Source organism: Nothobranchius furzeri, chromosome 1 (genome assembly GCF_043380555.1).
Source record: "Nothobranchius furzeri strain GRZ-AD chromosome 1, NfurGRZ-RIMD1, whole genome shotgun sequence".
Lineage (NCBI taxonomy): Eukaryota > Metazoa > Chordata > Actinopteri > Cyprinodontiformes > Nothobranchiidae > Nothobranchius > Nothobranchius furzeri.
The window spans coordinates 39,446,652-39,466,876 of record NC_091741.1 but is presented as its reverse complement, the minus strand read 5'-3'; the positions used below and the strand labels follow the sequence as shown (position 1 = coordinate 39,466,876).

The window sequence follows — 20,225 nt, the reverse complement described above, 5'->3', positions numbered from 1 at the left end:
CTAATCAAATTTTTGTCTCCTTGCAGGATTGGTCGGATTTTGGGTCGCCCTCTTCCTGGATCGTTGACATGTTCAGATTCTCCGAGTCAAACCACAGTAGGTCACTCCTTATATTCTACCCAGAAATTAACGTCACTTTTTGACCCAAACCTCTTCTTGAGAGTCTCACAACACTTAAATACAAGAGCTCGCCTTTGCCGTTAGCGTTTGATCCGATAAAAGCCACTCAGTCCCTGTCAGCGCTGCTTTATTAGCAGCCATTGTCTCCTCACTGTCAGCGCCGTGTTTGGTGTTCCCTTCCCTCCGGTACACTTAAGCCCACTAATCCTAGCGAGGGCCAGCTGGCTTGATGGGTCGCCTTCACCTGTAAGGCCGGCTTGTGCCGATTCGTGAGCGATGGTTCAGAAGCAGCACTTCCTGTACGGACAGCTGAGGTGTGGAGAGCCCTCCTTCAGCTATGCTTCCTCCTCCAGGTTTCATCTGACCTCATCAGTCTGGATCACGGACGGTTTTTCTTCTTGCTGCTAGACCGTGTCAGTCATCATGTTGGGACTCTAATGGTCCGTGGCGTGTTGTGCTCCTGTAGGCATCCATCATACCTGAGACCAACTTGTGTTACACTAAAAGATCAGAGATGCTAATCTATGGTGAACTGTGGTGAAAGTTTCATGTACATTCCTGGTTAATGTCTGAGTCTAAATTACACGTGAAACAAAACTTGACCAAATTCTTAAAAGACTAAAGAATTTTTACTGCTTCAGTCTCAGAAGCAGCTACAAGGGTTCTTTGGTTTCTGGCTGCTTTTTCTACATTTCAGTGAATTTAAAAAAGATCTATTTGTCTTTTTGTAGAAAAATTGATGAGAGACCAGCAGTGGCGGATTTAGCAATTTGGGGGCCCAAGGCGATCACAGACATGGGGCCCCTTACACAAAATTTTCGACAATCTTGTCTTTAATTTGATTTTGGAAACTCTCCCCTCCTCTGACATGAGTTATTTTCACTTTTTATTGTTCCTCCTCTTTTTTCCTGTCTTTCTCTCCCTTTGAGTGCTTTCTTCTTCCTGTCAGTGCTCCTGTGCTTTTGCCTTTTTGTTTTTCTCCTATTTTCCATTTTGGTCTATGTTTTCCTCCCTTTAAACATTTTCCATTGTCTTTCCTTTTCTGCTTCCTTTTGATGTTTACAAAGAAAAATGACATCACTTTCAGAAGTGAAGATAAAAGCTTTTTTAAAGAAAGCTGCTTCTTTCTCTTATTGGAGCCACTAGGATAACTCCATTTCGTGCCTCATGTTTAGACTACCGCTTCAAGTTTGTTACAAACACTCCCGCCTCTCTTCTTCTTCTTCTTCTTCTTCTTCTTTGTGGTCTTATGGCACTTGGCAAACAACAATTTGGTGCATTACTGCCACCAACTGGATTGGAGTGGAATGACTACCAATCACTTCCTGTTTGAGCATTAAATTCAAATTCGAAGATACTTTATTAATCCCAGAGGGACATTAGAGTTTCAGTACACACAATTCCGAGATCAGACATACATGTTGGGATAAAGGCAATAATGGAAGCTCAGTGTGAAATTATAAATACCGGTAGAAGAAGTTCTAAACGAATCTTCAATGGCTGATAAAATGTTGTTGCAAAAAGGAGGGTTTAAATTAGCTCATTTGAATGTGTGTAGTTTAAGGAATAAAATAGATGATATTCAAGATATTGTAGAAAAGTATAATTTACAGGTAATGGCAATAACAGAAACACATTTGGATTTGACAATAAATAGTTCTTTATTAGACATAAATGGGTACAGTCTCTTTAGATTGGATAGAACTTTACATGGAGGTGGTGTTGCTTTTTATATTCAAAATCATATTCCTGTTAAGGTAAGAACAGAGTTCACAATTACAGGTGTGGAAGCACTCTGGTTACAGTTACAATTTCCTCATTTGAAATCTGTTTTAGTTGGATGTTGCTACAGACCGCCGGATGCTGCTATAATGTATCTCCATCAAATAGGTGAAATGTTAGATATGGTTTGTGACACAGGAAATGAGATTTACCTATTAGGGGACTTAAACATTGATTGGAAATCAAGAAATTGCTCATTAAAGAGTAAATTAACCTCATTTGGTAATACTTTTAATTTGTCACAAGTTGTAAAAGATTTCACAAGAGTGCAGGTTAAAAATAATGGTGTCTGCTCTAAAACGTGTATTGATTTAATTTTTACTAATATGGCTGAATTATGTTCTGAGGCAATTTCTGTTCCAGTTGGATGCAGTGACCATAATTTAGTTGCTATTAAAAGAAAAGTCAAGGTGCCAAAAGGTCAACACTTTATATATAAAAGAATTTTTAAAAACTTTAAAGAGAGTGATTTTGTAGAAGAAATAAGAAACATACATTGGAAAGATGTAACAAAGGAGCAGGATCCGGGTAAAGCTGTAGAGATCTTTGACAATTTGTTAACAAAGGTGATGAATAAACATGCACCGATGAGGAAACAGGCAGTAAGAAATGTAGCTTCTCCATGGCTGGATAAAGAACTTAAGGAACGTATGAGGCAGAGGGACAAATTAAAATTAGAAGCAATAAAAACAAATCAATTGGAAACATGGTGCGAATATCGCAAAATACGGAACATTGTAACCAAACTGAATAAAAACAAAAAACAATTATATTATCATAGAAGAATCATAGAAGCTAAATTAGATCATGCAAAGGTGTGGGGTACATTAAATGAGCTTTTGGGGGTTAAAAAAAGGAAGGCACCTACTGTTCTAGAGGCAGATGGAGTTTTTTTAACCAAACCAAAAGAAATAGCTGATTATTTAAAACTGTTTTTTATCAATAAAATTAAAACATTGAATAATACCAGGGAGGAGAGAAAAGAAGAAAATACATCTTATCAAAGAATTAAGGACGATATCATACAAATGAAAGATTGTGAGTTTAAGTTTATGGAGGTATCAGAGGATTACATTAAAAAATTAATCTTAAATAGTAAAGATAAACCCCCTGGAATGGATGATATTGATATAAGATTGCTAAAATTGGTGGCAGATTTTATTTTACTGCCAGTTTCACATATTATTAACATAAGTTTTAATCAAAGTATTTTTCCAGCCCAATGGAAAAAGGCTAAAGTAATTCCATTAATCAAAAATAACCGAGAACCACTGTCTGGTAAAAATAGTCGGCCAATAAGTTTGCTACCAGCATTAAGCAAACTTTTGGAAAGAGTAGCATATGAACAAATACAAGAATATTTTATAACAAATAGATTAAACACAATTTATCAACATGCATATAAGGCGGGTCACTCCACTACTACTGCACTTGCTCAGATTACTGATCATTGGTTAGAAGAAATAGATGATAAAAAGTTAGTTGGTACTATATTTTTAGATTTGAGTGCAGCTTTTGATGTGATTGATCATAAAATCTTATTAAAAAAATTAGAACGTTAGAAATTTCAGTCGTCCGCCATTAAGTGGACAGAAAGTTATTTAACGAATCGCAAATTCAACTTCTATTTTAATGGCAGTTATTCTGAAACGGGTCAGTTAGATTGTGGAGTGCCACAGGGCAGTTGTTTGGGCCCTCTTTTGTTTTCCATTTTTATTAATGACTTACCTTTTATTTTAAAACATGCAACCATGGCTATATATGCAGATGACACAACATTATTTGCATCAGCACAAACAGAAGGCCAATTAAATGATATTTTAAAAAAGGAGTTGGATTTAGTTACACAATGGTTTAGAATGAACAAACTAGAAATCAATGCAGAAAAAACTAAATGCATGATAGTGGGGAATACATATACACTACAGATGACACCTAGACTGCATTTGAAGCTAGGTAACATAGCGATAGAGCAGGTAGAAGAAGCAAGACTGTTGGGGGTAATTGTGGATTCTAGATTGTCATGGACTAGTCACATAAATCATGTCCTGCTGAAACTTGGAAGAAGTATGGGCACGATCAAATATTGTTGTAAATTTATTCCTCGTTTGCAGATAAAAACTTTAGTTCAAACATTAGTACTGTCTCATTTAGATTACGCATCAGTTATTTGGTCTAATACAAGTGAAATGAATTTAAATAAGTTACAAGTGGCTCAAAATAAAGCTGCACGAATTGTTCTGGGTTGTAATTATAGAACAAATGTAAGTATAATGCACGATAGGTTGGCCTGGTTAACAGTGAAATGTAGATTAAAATATTCACTGATCACATTTATAAGAAATATAATAACTACAAAAATACCTAAAATAATTTATGACAAATTATCATTTTTTTCAGACAATCATGATTACACGACGAGACTGACAAATGACATAAGGTGCGCACTACCGCGCTGCAGAACTAATCAAAGGCAAAGAGCAGTTTATTACAGAGCCATGGTTGCATGGAATGCCATACCTCGATTTTTGTTATTAGAGAACAACAGAAGATGTTTTCAAAAGAAGTTAAAGCTTTTCTTGTACACACAACAGTAAATTTTGCACAGTGAATTGTAAATGTGACTGATATGACAGCTTCTATAATTTTTGTTTGTTATGGATGTGATGCGATATGATTTTTGATTCTTGAATATAGTTATTTATTGCTCTGTGTAAACTCTCCGTTTTCACCTATTTAGATTTTTCATGAACTCTGAAGTGTGTGGTAACTTATTGGTATATTATAGCAATTGAGGTGGTACGATTATAATGAGCTCCTGGAGTTTGTTGTTGCTGGGTGTGTGTGTGTGTGGGGATGGGGATGGGGGTGTTTTGTTAAATATTTGTAATGAAATTGAAAGAGACCTCAGGAAGAATAGCTCCACACTATGGTGTGAGCTAATGAGGTTCTCAATAAATAAATAAAATAAAATAAATAAATAAATAAATACATGGGCAAGACACATGACAAGAATCGATGACTGTGGTCATTCGCGACCCTGAGTCGCGCTACCTTAATAGAGATAAGAGGGTAACAAGAGGAACTGATGTGGGAGGAGGGAAAAAACGCACTTCACAGCTACTCTCCCACCAGGAGGGCAGCTTTGCTCTGCAAAAAACACCTCAGAAAGATAAGCAACAGACTTTAGACAACCCAACATAGATACTCCAATAGGAAGGCGGGGGTGGGGTGGGGGTGGCTGGGATCCTGTTTCCCCAGCGAGAGCAGCCATGTATGGCGCTCAGCCACTGTAGCCACAGGTGGGAGGGAGATCTCGGGAGAAGTGCAGAGCACATTGACTCCTGCAGGTTGGTGACCTCGCCAGGCTGAAGTCCACCAATCCGAAGGCGGGCGGGGGGTGGGGTGGCGGGGTGGGTGGGGGGGTTCACAGCATCTGTCTGCATTCCTTCGTGGGGGTTTGTTGTTAGCATCTCGAGGCTGCTCTGGCATCAGATTCGGATAACAAGACTTTGTTTGGGTCAGGCAGAGATAATTTTCTTCTCTGCCTTCAGTCTTTAAACTGATCATTCCAGTCCTCCAGTGAAGCCAATTTAGGTTTCTAAACTTGTCCATACCGCCCGGTGACCCTCTCCGAGATGACATCCATTTTGCGCACTAATACCGGTATCGCAGCTAGAACATTGTCCAGCTTAGGATTCACCTCGAGTAACGTCCCAGTCTGTGAGGTCTCCACACGGGCGTTGCTTTCCATGGGTGTGGGTCGCCCTCCAATTGCTCCCGTCTTCCCAAATTTCCAGAGAACCAGATATCCTCCCACTCCAATCAGAAGAAATCCAGTGATCATCACGAAAAACATCCACATGTCTTCGACATCCTCAATGGACAGCTGGGAGAGGCATGTTATCTTCCATTCCCTCCAGGAATCCAGCATATATCCCACCGGGCGTGTCCACTGCGGGCATGTGGGAGCCCCCTGCTCCGTTCTCATTGTTGAAAAAAACCTTATTGATTGCATTGAATGACCAAATTATCAAATCCATAGTTAAAAATGGGGTTTTTCAGAAGAAATGCAGAGAAGCGCTCTGTGGGCAGACAGGACAAAGAGCCTTGGGGAACAAAGATAAGGGAGCAAAAAGAGAAGCGTCTGTACTCTGCGAGTGCCAGGCATCGGTATCTTAAAGGAATAGTCCATTGTGGCATTAAGGGGGGTGCCAGCGGTTAGGGCTAGGGGGGTCCCCAACATAAGGGGGCCGCAGGCGGCCACCGACCTATGCCTAGTGGTAAAACCGCCACTGGAGACCAGTACTAGTAGGGGTGTAGCAGTACGCCTTGTGGCTTGGTATTGGCCCAGTTCACACGACAGGACTTTTCAATTGTTGGACGATTTTCAAAACATGAGAGGCACCACACGTGGCGATACAAAAACACAGATTTAACATTTTTGGTCTTACAGTGTGTTGCATGGAGCCACACTGAGAATGAGGGCTGAAAAATGACCGGTTGAGCATGGAAAAAACCAGGCTACCCAGATGTGAACCATACATGGACAGGACCGGGCCGGCCCAGAAACTAGATCTGTTCCTCTATATATTTAGCATAATAAAATCTAACAAGCCCAAATGTGCCGTCTGCATAATTCAATTCAGTTTATTTCAACAGTGCAAAGTCACAGCAGCAGTCTTCTCAAGGCACTTCACTAAGTAACATTTCAATTCAACCTACTTAGTGCATTGAGTTCATTATGCCGACGGATTAAACATTCTATATATAAGGAACCCAGGTTGCATCGAGTCACTGACTAGTGTCAGAGTCTTTACAGCAATCCTCATACTAAGCAAGCATGCAGCGACAGTGGAGAGGAAAACTCCCTTTTAACAGGAAGAAACCTCCAGCGGATCCTGGCTCAGTATAAGCAGCCATCCACCACGACTCACTGGGGATGGAGAAGACAGAGCAGACACACACACACACCCAACATTTATATTTAATCAGACATGGCAGAGGAAGAGCATGCCACGTGCATCTACTACCTCGTTTCTGATTGGCTACACGTCACATTCAACAGCCTTGAAAATCAAAGATAATTCAACATGTTGAATATTTCTGATTTATGATCAGAGCGGTACCAGCGCCGTTCTGAGCTGACCAGAGAGCGCTTAACACACCACACACGATGGAAATATCTGATAAGATTGTTTTTAGAGCCGTTACGGTAATCAAACACATCTTTAAGATTGTCAGAAGGTGAGAATCAGGTCAAATATCAGCAAAATGATAACAAGGTATTAGCAACATGTCTGGTTAAACGTCGATAGTCTAAACCCACTGGTCAAGCTGACAATTAGTGATTTTCAACCACAGTTTAAAACAGAACTTTTATCGACCTTTGCACATTCCTGGATTTGCTGCCCTGTTTCAAAAAGAGACGTCACCCGGAGGATCCCGGTGACAGATTTTAAAGGGCCGACCTCTTAGAGGCCAACGGCACGGTCACCCTCAGCGTGGGAAGGGAGGGGGGTCATCGACAGGGCGTGGAGAAGTCAGGACAAAGGTCACACAGTCTCTAAGAGATGCCCAGTGTGTGGCTGCTGGTCTTTGTGCTGATAGGTGAGACTCTGTCACCCTGGAGGTGTGGGCTCAATAAAGCCTGGAAGTAACGGAGGGAGTGTCCTGGCTGTGACTCTCAGAGTCAGATCAGTCAAAGTAGCCAGACACGAGAGGTCTTCCTTCCCATCAGAAGCTTTTCTTTACACGTCTAATCTGGATAAATAACAGATCTGTCAAAGACAACTCGCACAGATTAACTCATAATGATATGACATGATTTATGGTTTTTCTAAAGCACAACTCTTTTTGTGTCAACACTTTTTTCATAACTGCCGGATATTTTTGGATTATTGGTGAAGTAAAAATAATTACCGTCATTTCAAACTTTTTTCATTGAAACTAACTAGCTATCAAGTGAGGTAGGTGGCTGTAGTTCAACCCCATTTTACAGATTTAGTTATTGTTAATCTATTTTATTTTCTAAAAACCGTCCCTTTACCAGAGGAGCGTGAGTTTGGTCCGCATAGCCGGTAGTAAGTCGGACCTGTTCCCGGTGAGGGTTGGACTCCGCCAGGGCTGCCCTTTGTCACCGGTTCTGTTCATTACCTTTATGGACAGAATTTCTAGGCGCAGCCGTGGTGTGGAGTGTGTCGAGTTTGGTGGCAGGAGAATCTCGTCTCTGCTTTTTGCGGATGATGTGGTCCTCCTAGCTTCATCCGGCTCTGACCTTCAGCTCTTGCTGGGTAGGTTCGCGGCCGAGTGTGAAGCGGCTGGGATGAGGATCAGCACCTCCAAATCTGAGATCATGGTTCTCGACCGGAAAAGGGTGGCTTGCCAACTCCGGGTCGGGGGAGAGGTCCTACCTCAAGTGGAGGAGTTTACTCGGGGTCTTGTTCACGAGTGAGGGTAGGAGGGATCGGGAGATCGACAGGCAGATTGGTTCGGCGTCTGCAGTGATGCCGACGCTGAGCCGATCTGTCGTGGTGAAGAGGGAACTGAGCCAGAAAGCCAGGCTCTCGATTTACCGGTCGATCTACGTCCCAATCCTCACCTATGGTCATGAGCTTTGGGTAATGACCGAAAGAACGAGATCGCGGATACAAGCGGCCGAAATGAGTTTCCTCCGTAGCGTGGCCGGGCTCAGCCTTAGAGATAGGGTGAGGAGCTCGGACATTCGGGAGGGACTCGGAGTAGAACCGCTGCTCCTCCGGATGGAAAGGAGTCCGTTGAGGTGGTTTGGGCATCTGGTCAGGATGTCTCCTGGACGCCTCCCTGGGGAGGTGTTTCGGGCATGTCCTGCCGGCAGGAGGCCCCCGGGTCGACCCAGGACACGTTGGAGAGGTTGCATCTCCAATCTGGTCCGGGAACGCCTTGGGGTTCTGCCGGAGGAGCTGGTGGAGGTGGCCGGGGAGAGGACGGTCTGGAGCTCCCTCGTTGGGATGTGCCCCCGCGACCCGGACCCGGATAAGCGGAGGAAGACGACGACGACGTCAAAATCGGAACTCTCATCAGCCAAAAAAAGCTGATTCTTACTCCCAATCTGACAAATAGGAACAGGTGGAGTGAATCCCAGTATTATTAGAAGCAGAGATTTTATTTCACAAATTTTAAATCTAAATCAGAACAAATCTACTAATTAATAAAAGTTGTTTAAATTTAAATTAGGAGCAAAAGACGTGAATAGGAAAATGATCGTTTTCTTAGTATTTTTTATATATGAAATTAAACTTCTTGAGAGGCTGAACGAGTGTTTTTCTCTCATGCCAGAGTTTCCAACTGAAGTCTTCTTGAGTCGAGCGATGATTTAAAAAATCCTCGAGCACAATTTTACGCCGTATTCCAGATTGTTACATAAACTATTAGAAACATGCATCCGATTGTTGCCTAATATTTGAGTTATTTTCTAATTGTTTTAATGGGCAGCAGCTCAGGATAGGGAGCGGGTTGTCCAGCAATCGGAAGGTTGTAGGTTCGATCCTGGCTGTTGTGTCCTTGGGCAAGACCTCACTGTCACGGGGGAGGGGGTTCGGCAGTAACCCAATCTCAGGAATAAAAGTCCTTAACCAGAGTTCAAAAGTGTTTTAATAACAAAACTTCCTCCACTGACTGTGGGAACCAAAAACCAAAATCGATCCATAAACAGACAACTAGAAAAGACAACTCCTCACTGAGGACTGGCAGCAGTGGCCTGAAATAGGGTGAGGGCAATCAAGGTGATGTGGTTCAGCTGCAGCACTCCAGGAGGTTCACAGGGAAGGGGATGGCTCCTGAGAGGAGCTGCAGCTGACCTGAACAAAACAACAGAGAAGAGGGTTAAACCAACACAAAACGGGGCGAATCATAACACCCACTGGTGGTGGTGGTAGCTGTGGCGGCCATCTTGGATGAGATTAATAGTTGATGAAAATCCGATGATCATTTTCTGGGAATTTTATTAAAATCCATCCAGTAGTTTACGAGATGTTTTGCTAACAAACATTAAAAAAAATTTACCAACCGCCTTTTCTAAAAAGGAGAATTTTAAGATAATGTGAGTTTTTTTAAAGACGCTGTTTTTCCTGTTTTCCCGATGGATTGATTGAATCCATTTGAGTGAGTCGGAGATTAAACCGGAGCCAGAAAGCAGCTGCGTTAGTTGCTTCTGCTCACGATAACAGCTTTGTCCGTGTTTGCTCGTCAGGCATTCATAGCTGAAATAATCCCTCCCTCATATTTTTTTCATGCCTGTTAGCTCCCTTGGCCCAGTCACTCCGGGCTCGGCCCTCGGTTTACCATTCAGCTGCTGAGTAAAGATGTTAGTGTCCAATTGAATGCAGCGATGTTCGAGGCCACAAAGAGCACTAATCTGAACTGACCCCGGCAAATTGTTCCAAGCTCGCCGAGGAAGCTACGGGACAGATTAAGCTGCAGAAAGACAGAGATGATTTGAGCAGAGATTAGTCATGTAGTGAGCAAGGATCACCCTCCCCTCACACACACACATACACCTTCGCCTTCAGAGGACCACACACTGACAGTGTAGCCATGTTGTTATTGTCTCTAAGCCACTGTCGCTGTGGACTCACAGGCCATTGTCTCTGAAATCCTTCAGCATTTCCCCAAAAATCTGGACTCAAGCTTCTGTGATTGGCACTTGTCAGAGCTGATAGGGAGGGTGAGGCGTTGGTAGAAGGCCTGAAAGGAAAATCCCTTTCCCATGAATAATAATTTTTTAAGGATTTCCCTTTTTTACTCCACCTTCCTGTTGTTCAGCCATTCTTTCGGGAGATAGAGCGGTAAAGGGTCAGGGCGCCTGAGCTGAATAGCTTCTGCTTGCTGATTGTCCCGCCGATGCTCATCCTATTCTCAAACATGCAGAGGAAAAAAGGAACAAGTCCAACCTTCTTGCCTCTGCCTGGTGCACTGGATGTTAAGGGTGGTGTGTGTGTGTGTGTGTGTGTGCGCGCATGTGTGTGTTTTGTCTCTGGTGGCCTTTCTGAGATCAGCCAGGGGATTTGACATGGCTGCTTGCAGCCAAATCCAGCTATCTGCTGTGTTCAGATGCTGCTGTTGTTATGGTAACCTGGTCTATGTTTTTAGATGAGCTCTGGTTTCCAGTTTGACCAGCAATCACTACGGTGCATTCATAGATTAGGCCATGTTGGAGGTTAAGATAGGGGGTTTTAGTCAGGAGATATCCAAATCCAGAGTAATTTGAGTCAGAGCTGCAGGCAGATTCAAAAAGAGATGCATCATTCAAGTTGAGTCAACTCACAAACTTCAATCAGAGCTGAAACCATCAAGAAGCCAAACTTTATTAACTTATTTGAACATTTTTGTTGTTGTAAATCGTTTTTTACTTCTTTTATCTTGAAAACTTAGAGAGTTTGTATAAAACACCTTTGGGAGATTTGTAAACATCAAAGCGGTTGGATTCTATAAAAATGTTTTCCTTTCATCAGCCACACATTCAAGAAAACGTTCCTCGTTATTATCTCAAAATGACAAAAACCTTCAAGCTTTTGTCAGATTCTCAGACTAAATCTGCAGCTCAGTTTTATCTCAAGCTTTTGTGATGTACCCACTGCTTCCTCCTTGTCTTTGGGCTTGTCCCTTCAGGCATCTCCACAGTCAGTCATCTGTTTCCATTTAGCCCTAGTCTGCATCCTCTACCCTCACACCAACTAACATCATGTCCTCTTTCACCACATCCATAAATCTCCTTGTTGGTTCTCCTCTCAGCCTCTTGCCTGGTGGACCTCAACCTCAGCATCCTTCTACCTGTTATCGTTGTCTCTCCTCTGGACATGCCCAAACTGTCTCAGATGTTTGGAGATAAAGCCAGAGAGGACGGACCAACATGAGCAGTCCCTCTGATGGACTCGTTCCTGATCCAGCCTTGTCACTCCCAAAGAGAACCTCTGTCCAACACCTTGTCCTCATGGACACTTTCTCTAAACCAGACAACATGGCAGCTCTCTGCACTGTCTTCTACACCTGAAACCCTTTCAGCACACACACACCTGACACTTTTCTCCACCCATTCCAACCTGCTTCACACACTTCTTTTTCTCTTTTCCACCATCTCCACTGGGGCTGCACAATATATCGAAAAATTATCGTCATCGCGATAACAGGACGTGCGATAGGCCCATCGCAAAACACGGCAAAAACAGCGATAAATGTTTGGTTCAAACATTTCTTTCCGTGTCCATCAGCTTTTTGCAAACCAGCTCTGTTTTTTAAGCGGAAGTATTATTTGACCAATCAAATGTAGTCCTTCTGATATGCGGCCAATCAGATGGTTCCGTTCACGTAATACGCCCGCCCCCTACATAGACCCTTTTGGAAAGCAACACCTGAACAGAGTTAGCGGCGCCGTTCCCTTGTTCGTCATGCTGGCTCAGAGCAGCGAACGCACTTTGTGCTGATGTTCCTGGATTCAGCGCTGCTTTCAAACGTGAACGTGAGTCCGCTCGGTGTCGTTAATCATTTTTACCGGGCTGACTCCGACACGTGCCGGTGAACCAACCCACCTTCATGTCGCTAGTGTTAGCCCCAGGCTCCGGTTTGCTTCCAGCTAAAAGGCTACAGCACTCTCCTCCCAGTCCCACCCTGCTAAAGAGGGCCTGGAAAAGTTCCCCCACACATCAAAGTGATTTTTCCTTTATGAGCTTTTATAACCTTGTTAATCAGGATAGTTGATTTGCTGCTGCACATAAACTGTCAGTCAGAAGCTCTGCTAGCCGGTTATCTTAAGAGGAGCTAGCTCAATTTGTTAGCTTGTTATCGGAATCATAGTTGCAGTTTCATCATCTGAGCTGCTTTTTAAGATCTAGGTAAACTTGTTCAATTTGGGGTTAAAAACAAACGTTTTCACATATTTTCCATGTAGTTTTTTTTTGCCAGTTCCTCTTCTGAAAGGTAGACAATTGTTTTTCTCTTTCCCTCAAAAAATCTTAATATTCTCCTAGTTTGGCCCAGCACAGATCACCTCCCAATTACAGCAACAGCCTTATATCATAACCACATAAGTGGAGAAAATATTCAGTAGCAATGAGAGAATTTGCTGTTGCATTTAAGTGATGTTAACTATTATTTAACATTTAAACTTATTTTCTGATTTATTATTTATTCTAAAACCCTGGTAAGGATGTTTTTCTATATGTGGAGCATCAGAAACAGTTTTATGGTGGAGGTGATGTTTTAAAGTCACTGAGAAACTGCATGCATGCAGTTTGTTGTTTTGCTGCTAATACAGTAGCAGGTGCAGCTGCATATGTTTGCAATAAAAATGTTATGTTGTAATGGAATTCATGCATTAGTTTTTGTTTGTTTTGAACCCAGAGCAGACGACATCAACACTGCATACTTTAGTATTTGTTCGTTTATCGTGAGTAATATCGATATCGCAATATTAAGCACTGTTATCGAATATCGCAGGTTTTCCTAATATCTTGCAGCCCTAATCTCCATAGACACACACATATTCACAACACCAGCCAAATTAGCTTAAACTAAAACAGTAAACAAAAGTATTTTTTAATCTGCATCAAGTTCAAACAAAAGTTTGGGGAAAACTCGTATCTTGACGTGTTATTCATTGTGATGTCCCGGCGAGGGTTTTGTGTTGCATATGAGTGGAAATGATGAATTTAGTGTCGTGAAGATGAATAAATTCAGTATTTGGTGACATTGGCGCTGCAGCGGGACACGATGGCGTGTGATTGTGTGCAGCCTGGTGGAAGACGTCCTGTCAAACGAGACACAGCTCCATCAATCTGTGCTGCTGACCTCTGAACGCTCACTCATGGGATGAATGAATTCCTTCCCTAATGAATCTGCTGCACGACAGCTACTCGACCGATCCAGCTCTCGCCTCCCTCGTGAATGCAACCGCCTCCAGATGTGCCACCATTTGAATTATCGCACCAGAAACTCTCGTTTTGCTAAAGTAGCACGAAGAAAAGACTCTCATGGACACTGTTGCAGAAGATAATTCATGAGCTTTTTGTAGTCTTGAGCCTATATTGAATGGGCCTCTTTGTCTCCACACTTCTACACCAAAAGGTGTATTCTTTTGACTTTGTATTGGGAGATAATGGGACACTTTATTTATTTTATTTTTTTCCAGAACTGCGCTGCTCTGAGTGGCTGCATGTTGGAGTAGCTCTGTTGACAATATGTAAGTTTTGCCTTTTCTTGGACATTTTTTCTTCTAGTTTCTCAAGAAAAACTGTATTTTTTGGACACTTTACTTTTCTGTTTCTGGTGCTGTGAAGCTTGGAGGATTTTTACTGCTATTTTTTAGCTTTTTTCACTTTTTGAGCATTTGTTATGATGCGTAACCATGGCAACAAGCTGGTTTACAATCGGGAGCAGCTGATTAACATTGGAAAGGCTGAAATAATAACTCAACTGAAGCCACAAATCCCAAATGAGCTAAAACGCAAGAAGCATGGGTGCAGAGCGGGTGCAAAACGGAGACAGAGAAAGAGGAAATTCAAACCATCTCTTCCATCGATCATAATGGGCAATGTGAGATCACTGGCCAACAAGATGGAGGAACTCCAAGCCCTTTCAAGGACTCAGCCAGAGTTTTGGCAGTTTCGGAACCACTGGAGGAGATAATGCACATAAGGATTCTCCAGAGAATCAAGAAAATGATGGACAACCCTGAGCATTCTCTTCACAAGACTGTCCGACAACGGAAGAGTGTCTTCATTCAGAGGCTTCTTCAGTTTGGCTGCAACACTGACCGCTACTGGAGATCCTTCCTGCCAACAGCCATTGTAATATACAACAACTCTTTGATGACTTGATTATTATTATTATTCTGAGCTACTACAGCAATCAATTTCCCTCTGGGATTAATAAAGTATTTTTGAATGTAGTTGAATTGAATTAATTGGCTGGGCGGAGACAAAATGGGTGGATGTCTAAGTTTCAGGCGCAGCGTCTGCTTCCGAGTGTTCCTGAAAGGACCAAAGAGAAGTGGGAATGTGACCAAAATCAGTGTTTAATTAGGGAATGGAATGTAGTAGCTGCTTTTATCTACATCATCATGAATATTTTGTCTCTCTCACAAATGCAAAATAAATAAATCTTATTCACAAGCATATTTCAGGCTTTAAAAAAACCCTTTTAAAGTTGCATTCTTACACTCCAGGTGTCTACGCACAACACCAGGACTTCACTGAGGAGGAGCTCGGAGACCTGGGAAGGAGCAACCCAGTTCTGTTTGGAGAACAGGAATCCATGAGGGTCAAAGGCATAGCCAAGGAGAGGGACCAACGGATGGAGGAGAGGAAGACAAAGGCCTTAAACATGCTTTCCAAACTGCAAGATGGAACGCCTCACCAGAGCAAAAACAGCAGAAGTTGCTCCAACTTTGAGGACTGTGAGTTTGTTAAAGCACACATTCAGATCTGATCAAAGTAGGATTCAATCACATAAAACACATAAAACAAGTAAAGTTGTTTTCATTACCAATACTCTAAAATGTTGATTTTTAGAATCACCTCTATTTCTCCAAACAAGCGTGGTCCTGTCTCTCTCAAGCGCATAATTCCTGAGTCTGTCTAGAATAAGCATCCACACCTCAGATCAAGGCTGATTGGACCGGGCCTCTACAGAGGTCGGTCAGGTCCGAGTAGTCCTGGAGGTGAATGGGACTGATTGGACAGGTTTGTTTGAGGATGGAGAACTCTGCAGCTGGCGTCACGCTCTTACAGGAAGGTTGCGCTAATGGAAAAAGCTTTTTGTTGCTTGGAGAGTAAAACCAAACTGACACATTTTTCCGTCTCAGTATGTAGAAAGTTTTATAGTTTTTATAGAAGTTCCTTGAGCCAGTTTCTCTCTTAGCTTTGTCTTGGTGATCGGTTGGAGACTTGTTGGGCTTACCACGTGTTAGCAAACAAACTGCAATAGTGTCTTAGTAATGTCCATTTGTTTGTAGTTTATCCCGATATTATCTTCTGTTTTTTGTATTTTTGTCCCAGATCTTCTTGCTTTTATGACCACTGAGTAAATCCTGCACCAACCCCGTCTATTTAAAGCTGCTATAACGAATCTGCAAAGCTAGGTTTTAAATGGAAACACAGTCACGAAACACTCACCCCTCCCTTTGGGTATCTTCACTGGTTCCACGTTCACCGAGGAGAAACGAGAGAGTATTACGGTAAATACCGGTCACCGTTTTCTAGGTCCCTACATCTTTTGTTTTCCGTGACTTCAAATGGTGTTTTTCTTTTTGGGACTCTGGTAGTTTGTCCTAAAGTAGAAGTGGTAGCAGCCGGCTGTTTCTCCTTCTCTGATACTGCTGAGCAGAGAACCTCCCACACCAATGGTGTTCTGTTGCTGAACACGTGAATGTTTGATAGTGAAGGGCCCAGGGAGGTGTGACCAGAGCGGTAACCGGATGGTCCAATGGTTGCTTTTGGCCCAAAACATATTATCTCCAAAATATATTTATAGCTATACTACATTAGAACGTTGTTAAGAGGAATATAAACAGATGTTTTACAATTATTTGTTTTCCAAATTTGCCATAGCAGCTTTCAGACCCAAAGCAACTTTATTTACAAGCAGCAACACTGACCAAGGTGCTCAAAACTTGGGGGCATGAAAACATTAAACAGGATGAAAAAAACAAATAAATCACGAATACGATAAAAACGACAATAAAACATGTAAATGTCTAAAATCTAATTAAATGTTCGAAAAAACTGATGCTGGGTTAAAAGACAGAGGAGACCTTGTCCCCTCCACCTCAGCAGATCGAGGACCAGCTGAGTGAATTGTATTTGTATTGCGCCTTTTAGGGTCGTAACGTGATGAAGGAGCTATTCCTCAAGGTTATTTATCCTCTAACCACAGTTCCCTTTGACACGGCGCCAGAGTGCATGAAACAGCCTCAAGGTCATGCATTCGCTTCAAAACTCTTTACTTTCCAGCAATGAAGACAGAAGATGAAGACTCTTTTCTTTTATCAAAATCAAAGAACTCTATTTTCAAAAAAGCTAATCAAAACAACTGTTAGTCAATAATACAATGAGACCGATCTGTGAAATCACAATATTATGATTAATGTTTTTATTAAGTAAATGACTTATTCTAGTCACTAGACACGCTGATACATTAAGGTAAATAATCACGACACATTGCTGTTGCTGATCCAATCAGAACCTTCCTAGTATGAAGCCTCTGTGGTGTTTATTAAATCTGTCAGCTTTGATTCGTCCAGAATCATAAACATCCAGATTAATAAAACAGTTCCAACGCCATTTTAAGTCAGTTCTCAAGATCTCGTTCTCAAGATCCCATGAAGTTCACCACATGTTAAGTGAAGTATGGGCAGGCCATCTATACTTTTCTTTCTAAGCTGAGAACCATTCAAGCTGGGAAAATTCCGTTGTTACCAATCAAACAACGGTTCCTTCAGAATAAAAGCTGAACTCGCTGACCCATGGAGGGTCTCTTTTTGACGCTGTGAAACACCTGTCGCTGTTTACCTGGAGACAATCCAAGGACTAGTTTGTCGTGCTGTGACGCTGTACCATTGGCTCCAGTACCGGAAGGAAGGTCCGAGGACCTGGGCATTCTGGATCCATCGCGGAGGTCTCATTGAGGGTATGTGGATGTGACAGAATGGCGTCTCATGTGTTTATGACCACGGGTCTCAAACTCTGATCAGTTAGGAGCAAAACATCATCTCCCACTCAGACTTCGCTTCTCCGGATGCGGAGGTTCTGAATTTAACATCATTCACACACACCATTCACCTCACTCTTCATTCCAACAGAACATCCATCATTAGAGAGTTAGTCTTGTTAAATTGTTTAAAATTATTTAGTAATAAATTTACTTAAACATTGAAAGTCTCTCTCTCTTCTCTTGTCTCTCAGTTCATGCAAAGTGTTATTTTAAAGTCCCTGTAATAAAAAGATCCAATCTTCTGATTTAAATAACCCAGGGTCCATGGGATGGGATTCATACTAGATATGAATTTTTAATGTCTTATGGTCCTTAATTAAATGTAATTAAACCCTCCTCGCTACAGGGTTCTACAACCCCCCAAGGCGCCTCACAACACAATCAGTCATTCACACTTTCACACATTGGTGATGACTGCATTAGCTTCTTTGACTGCTCAAATGCTCTGTCCTGATCCTCCTGTCATGTCCACAGTGTCTCCTTCCTTAATAGTTTATGTAAAAGAGCTAACAGCGTTGACAGGTTTGGTAGGAACCTGTTATAGTAGTTGAGCAAGCCTAGGTAGGCCTTCAGTTCTGTAACATTTGTGGGTGCAGGTGCCTGCTGTATGGCTTTTGAGTTGTTTGGCAGGGGGTGGAGGCCCAATGCGTCCACCTTGTAGCCCAGGAACTCTGCTTCCTGTTCCATGAAAGTTCATTTACTCCGCTTCACCCGCAGACCTGCCTCTCGCAGTCTCCTCAGCACCTTGTTCAAGGTCTCCAGATGCTTGCAGCTGTTCCTACCCGTCAGCAGGATGTCGTCCAAGTAGACAGCCACATTTGGGATTCCTGCCACCAGTCCCTCCATTATTCTCTGGAAAATAGCTGGACTAGAGGAAACACCAAAGGGTAAATGATTAACTTGGAACAAACCTTTGTGTGTGTTAATGGTGAAATATGACTTGGACCCTTCATCCAGAACGACTTGTTGATATGCATGACTGAGGTCCAGTTTGCTAAACTTTTCACTTCCAGACAGCTTTTCAAATAAATCCTCCAACTTTGGTACTGGATACTGCTCCAGCTTTGAGACTTGGTTAACTGTTAGCTTGTAGTCACCACATACGCGTGCAGTATCATCTGGCTTTAATACTGGAACAATTGGTGCCGCGCACTCCGAAAACTTCACTGGTTCAATGATGCCTTGCTTTGTGAGTGTCTCCAGCTCGGTCTCCATTTTCTTCCTCATTGTGTATGGTACGAGTTTTGGTTGGTAGAATCTTGGCGTTGCGTTTTCCTTTATGTGTATCTTTGCTGGTGGACCCCTCCAGGTACCCAGTTCCTTTTTTGAATACTTCTTCATTTTTCTCCAGCCCATCTTGCAAGGTCAGCGGATGCTGGTCTATTTTAGGGAGCTGTAGACAGCTGTTTTCAGCTCCTTTAGCCACGCTCGGCCTAACAGGTTTGGTCCGCTACCTGCTACCACCATGACTGGCAACTGCCTGACTTTGTCTTTATGTGTTACAGTTACTTTTGCCGTCCCTAGGGTGGGGACTTTTTTCACCTGTATATGTTTTCAAAGTCACTGAACAGTCCTGCAACTCTTGAGCTTCAACCGTCTTGCCATAACTTCCCATATTCAGCCTTTGACAAAACTGTCACACTACAGCCAGTATCCACTTCAAAATGGATCATTTTACCATTTAAATCCAACTGTGCTGTAATGGGATCGACCCTTTCCATCCTTGACTCTTTCATGTTGTGCATAGTAAACACTTCCTCTTCTTCATTGGTTTGTTGATCTGCAGCTTCACGCATGTGGTGTGCATTCTGTTGTTTTGTTTTCCGGTTTCTCCTTCTGTCCTTTATGCTGCTCTTTTCCTCCCTCTTTCTCTGCTGGTCCCTGGAGGGCATCGACCTGCACATTTAATGTGACTTAAGTAAGCTCGTCAACTCTGTGAACGATTTATCCCCCGGCTTATCATGGCTCAATAAGTTCCTCATCAGACTGTACGTCTTGCCGCCCACTGAGCCCAACAATGTGGCTCGCTTCCGGCCTGCATCCGTTATCTGGTTTGCTTCAAAAAAGTGCTCCAACACTTCACAATACTCCTCCCAGGTCTGTGTTTGGCAGTTGTATGCAGCCAGCAACCCCAACATGGAAACAGCCATAACTCCGGCAGCCACAGTCTTTTCGTCGTCCGACATTAACTGAACCCCACCGTCTTGAAAAAAAAAAAAAAAACTCGCCCGCCGTCGTCATTCTAACATCGGGCTCTGAGTTCTCCAGTTTCCTCGTCGTCAATATGTGATATCCTAGTAAATAAGGAGACCAAACGGTTCTTGAAGTGTAGTGGAACTTTATATAAGAAAAACAGGAGCAAAAACCATGCGACATGTTCACATCTTCATCACTGAAGCTTCAACGCTTTCTTGCTGGGTAAAGAAGGTACCACAACTAAAAACTAACCTGTTGTCAGCCCACAGTGCCCCTACAGGTCACTAGCAACATTACCTGCCCTATACTACAGATCATATAGTGGTTGTTGTTATTATTACACTTTATTTCTTTGACAACATGTTTCTCAGTTTACATTTTTA

General features: G+C 42.5%; 1 protein-coding gene across 2 annotated transcripts in view; it reads left to right on the top strand.

Moving 5' to 3' along the window:
• LOC107386787 (uncharacterized) overlaps nucleotides 1-20,225 on the top strand; it is a 203,252-nt gene that overhangs the window by 135,058 nt on the left and 47,969 nt on the right. For both annotated transcript variants that reach the window (XM_054739796.2, XM_054739797.2), the window contains 2 exons: nucleotides 27-96; nucleotides 15,101-15,331. In XM_054739796.2, the coding sequence (XP_054595771.2) occupies nucleotides 27-96; nucleotides 15,101-15,331 (301 nt within the window). The remainder of the gene's footprint in view (nucleotides 1-26; nucleotides 97-15,100; nucleotides 15,332-20,225) is intronic.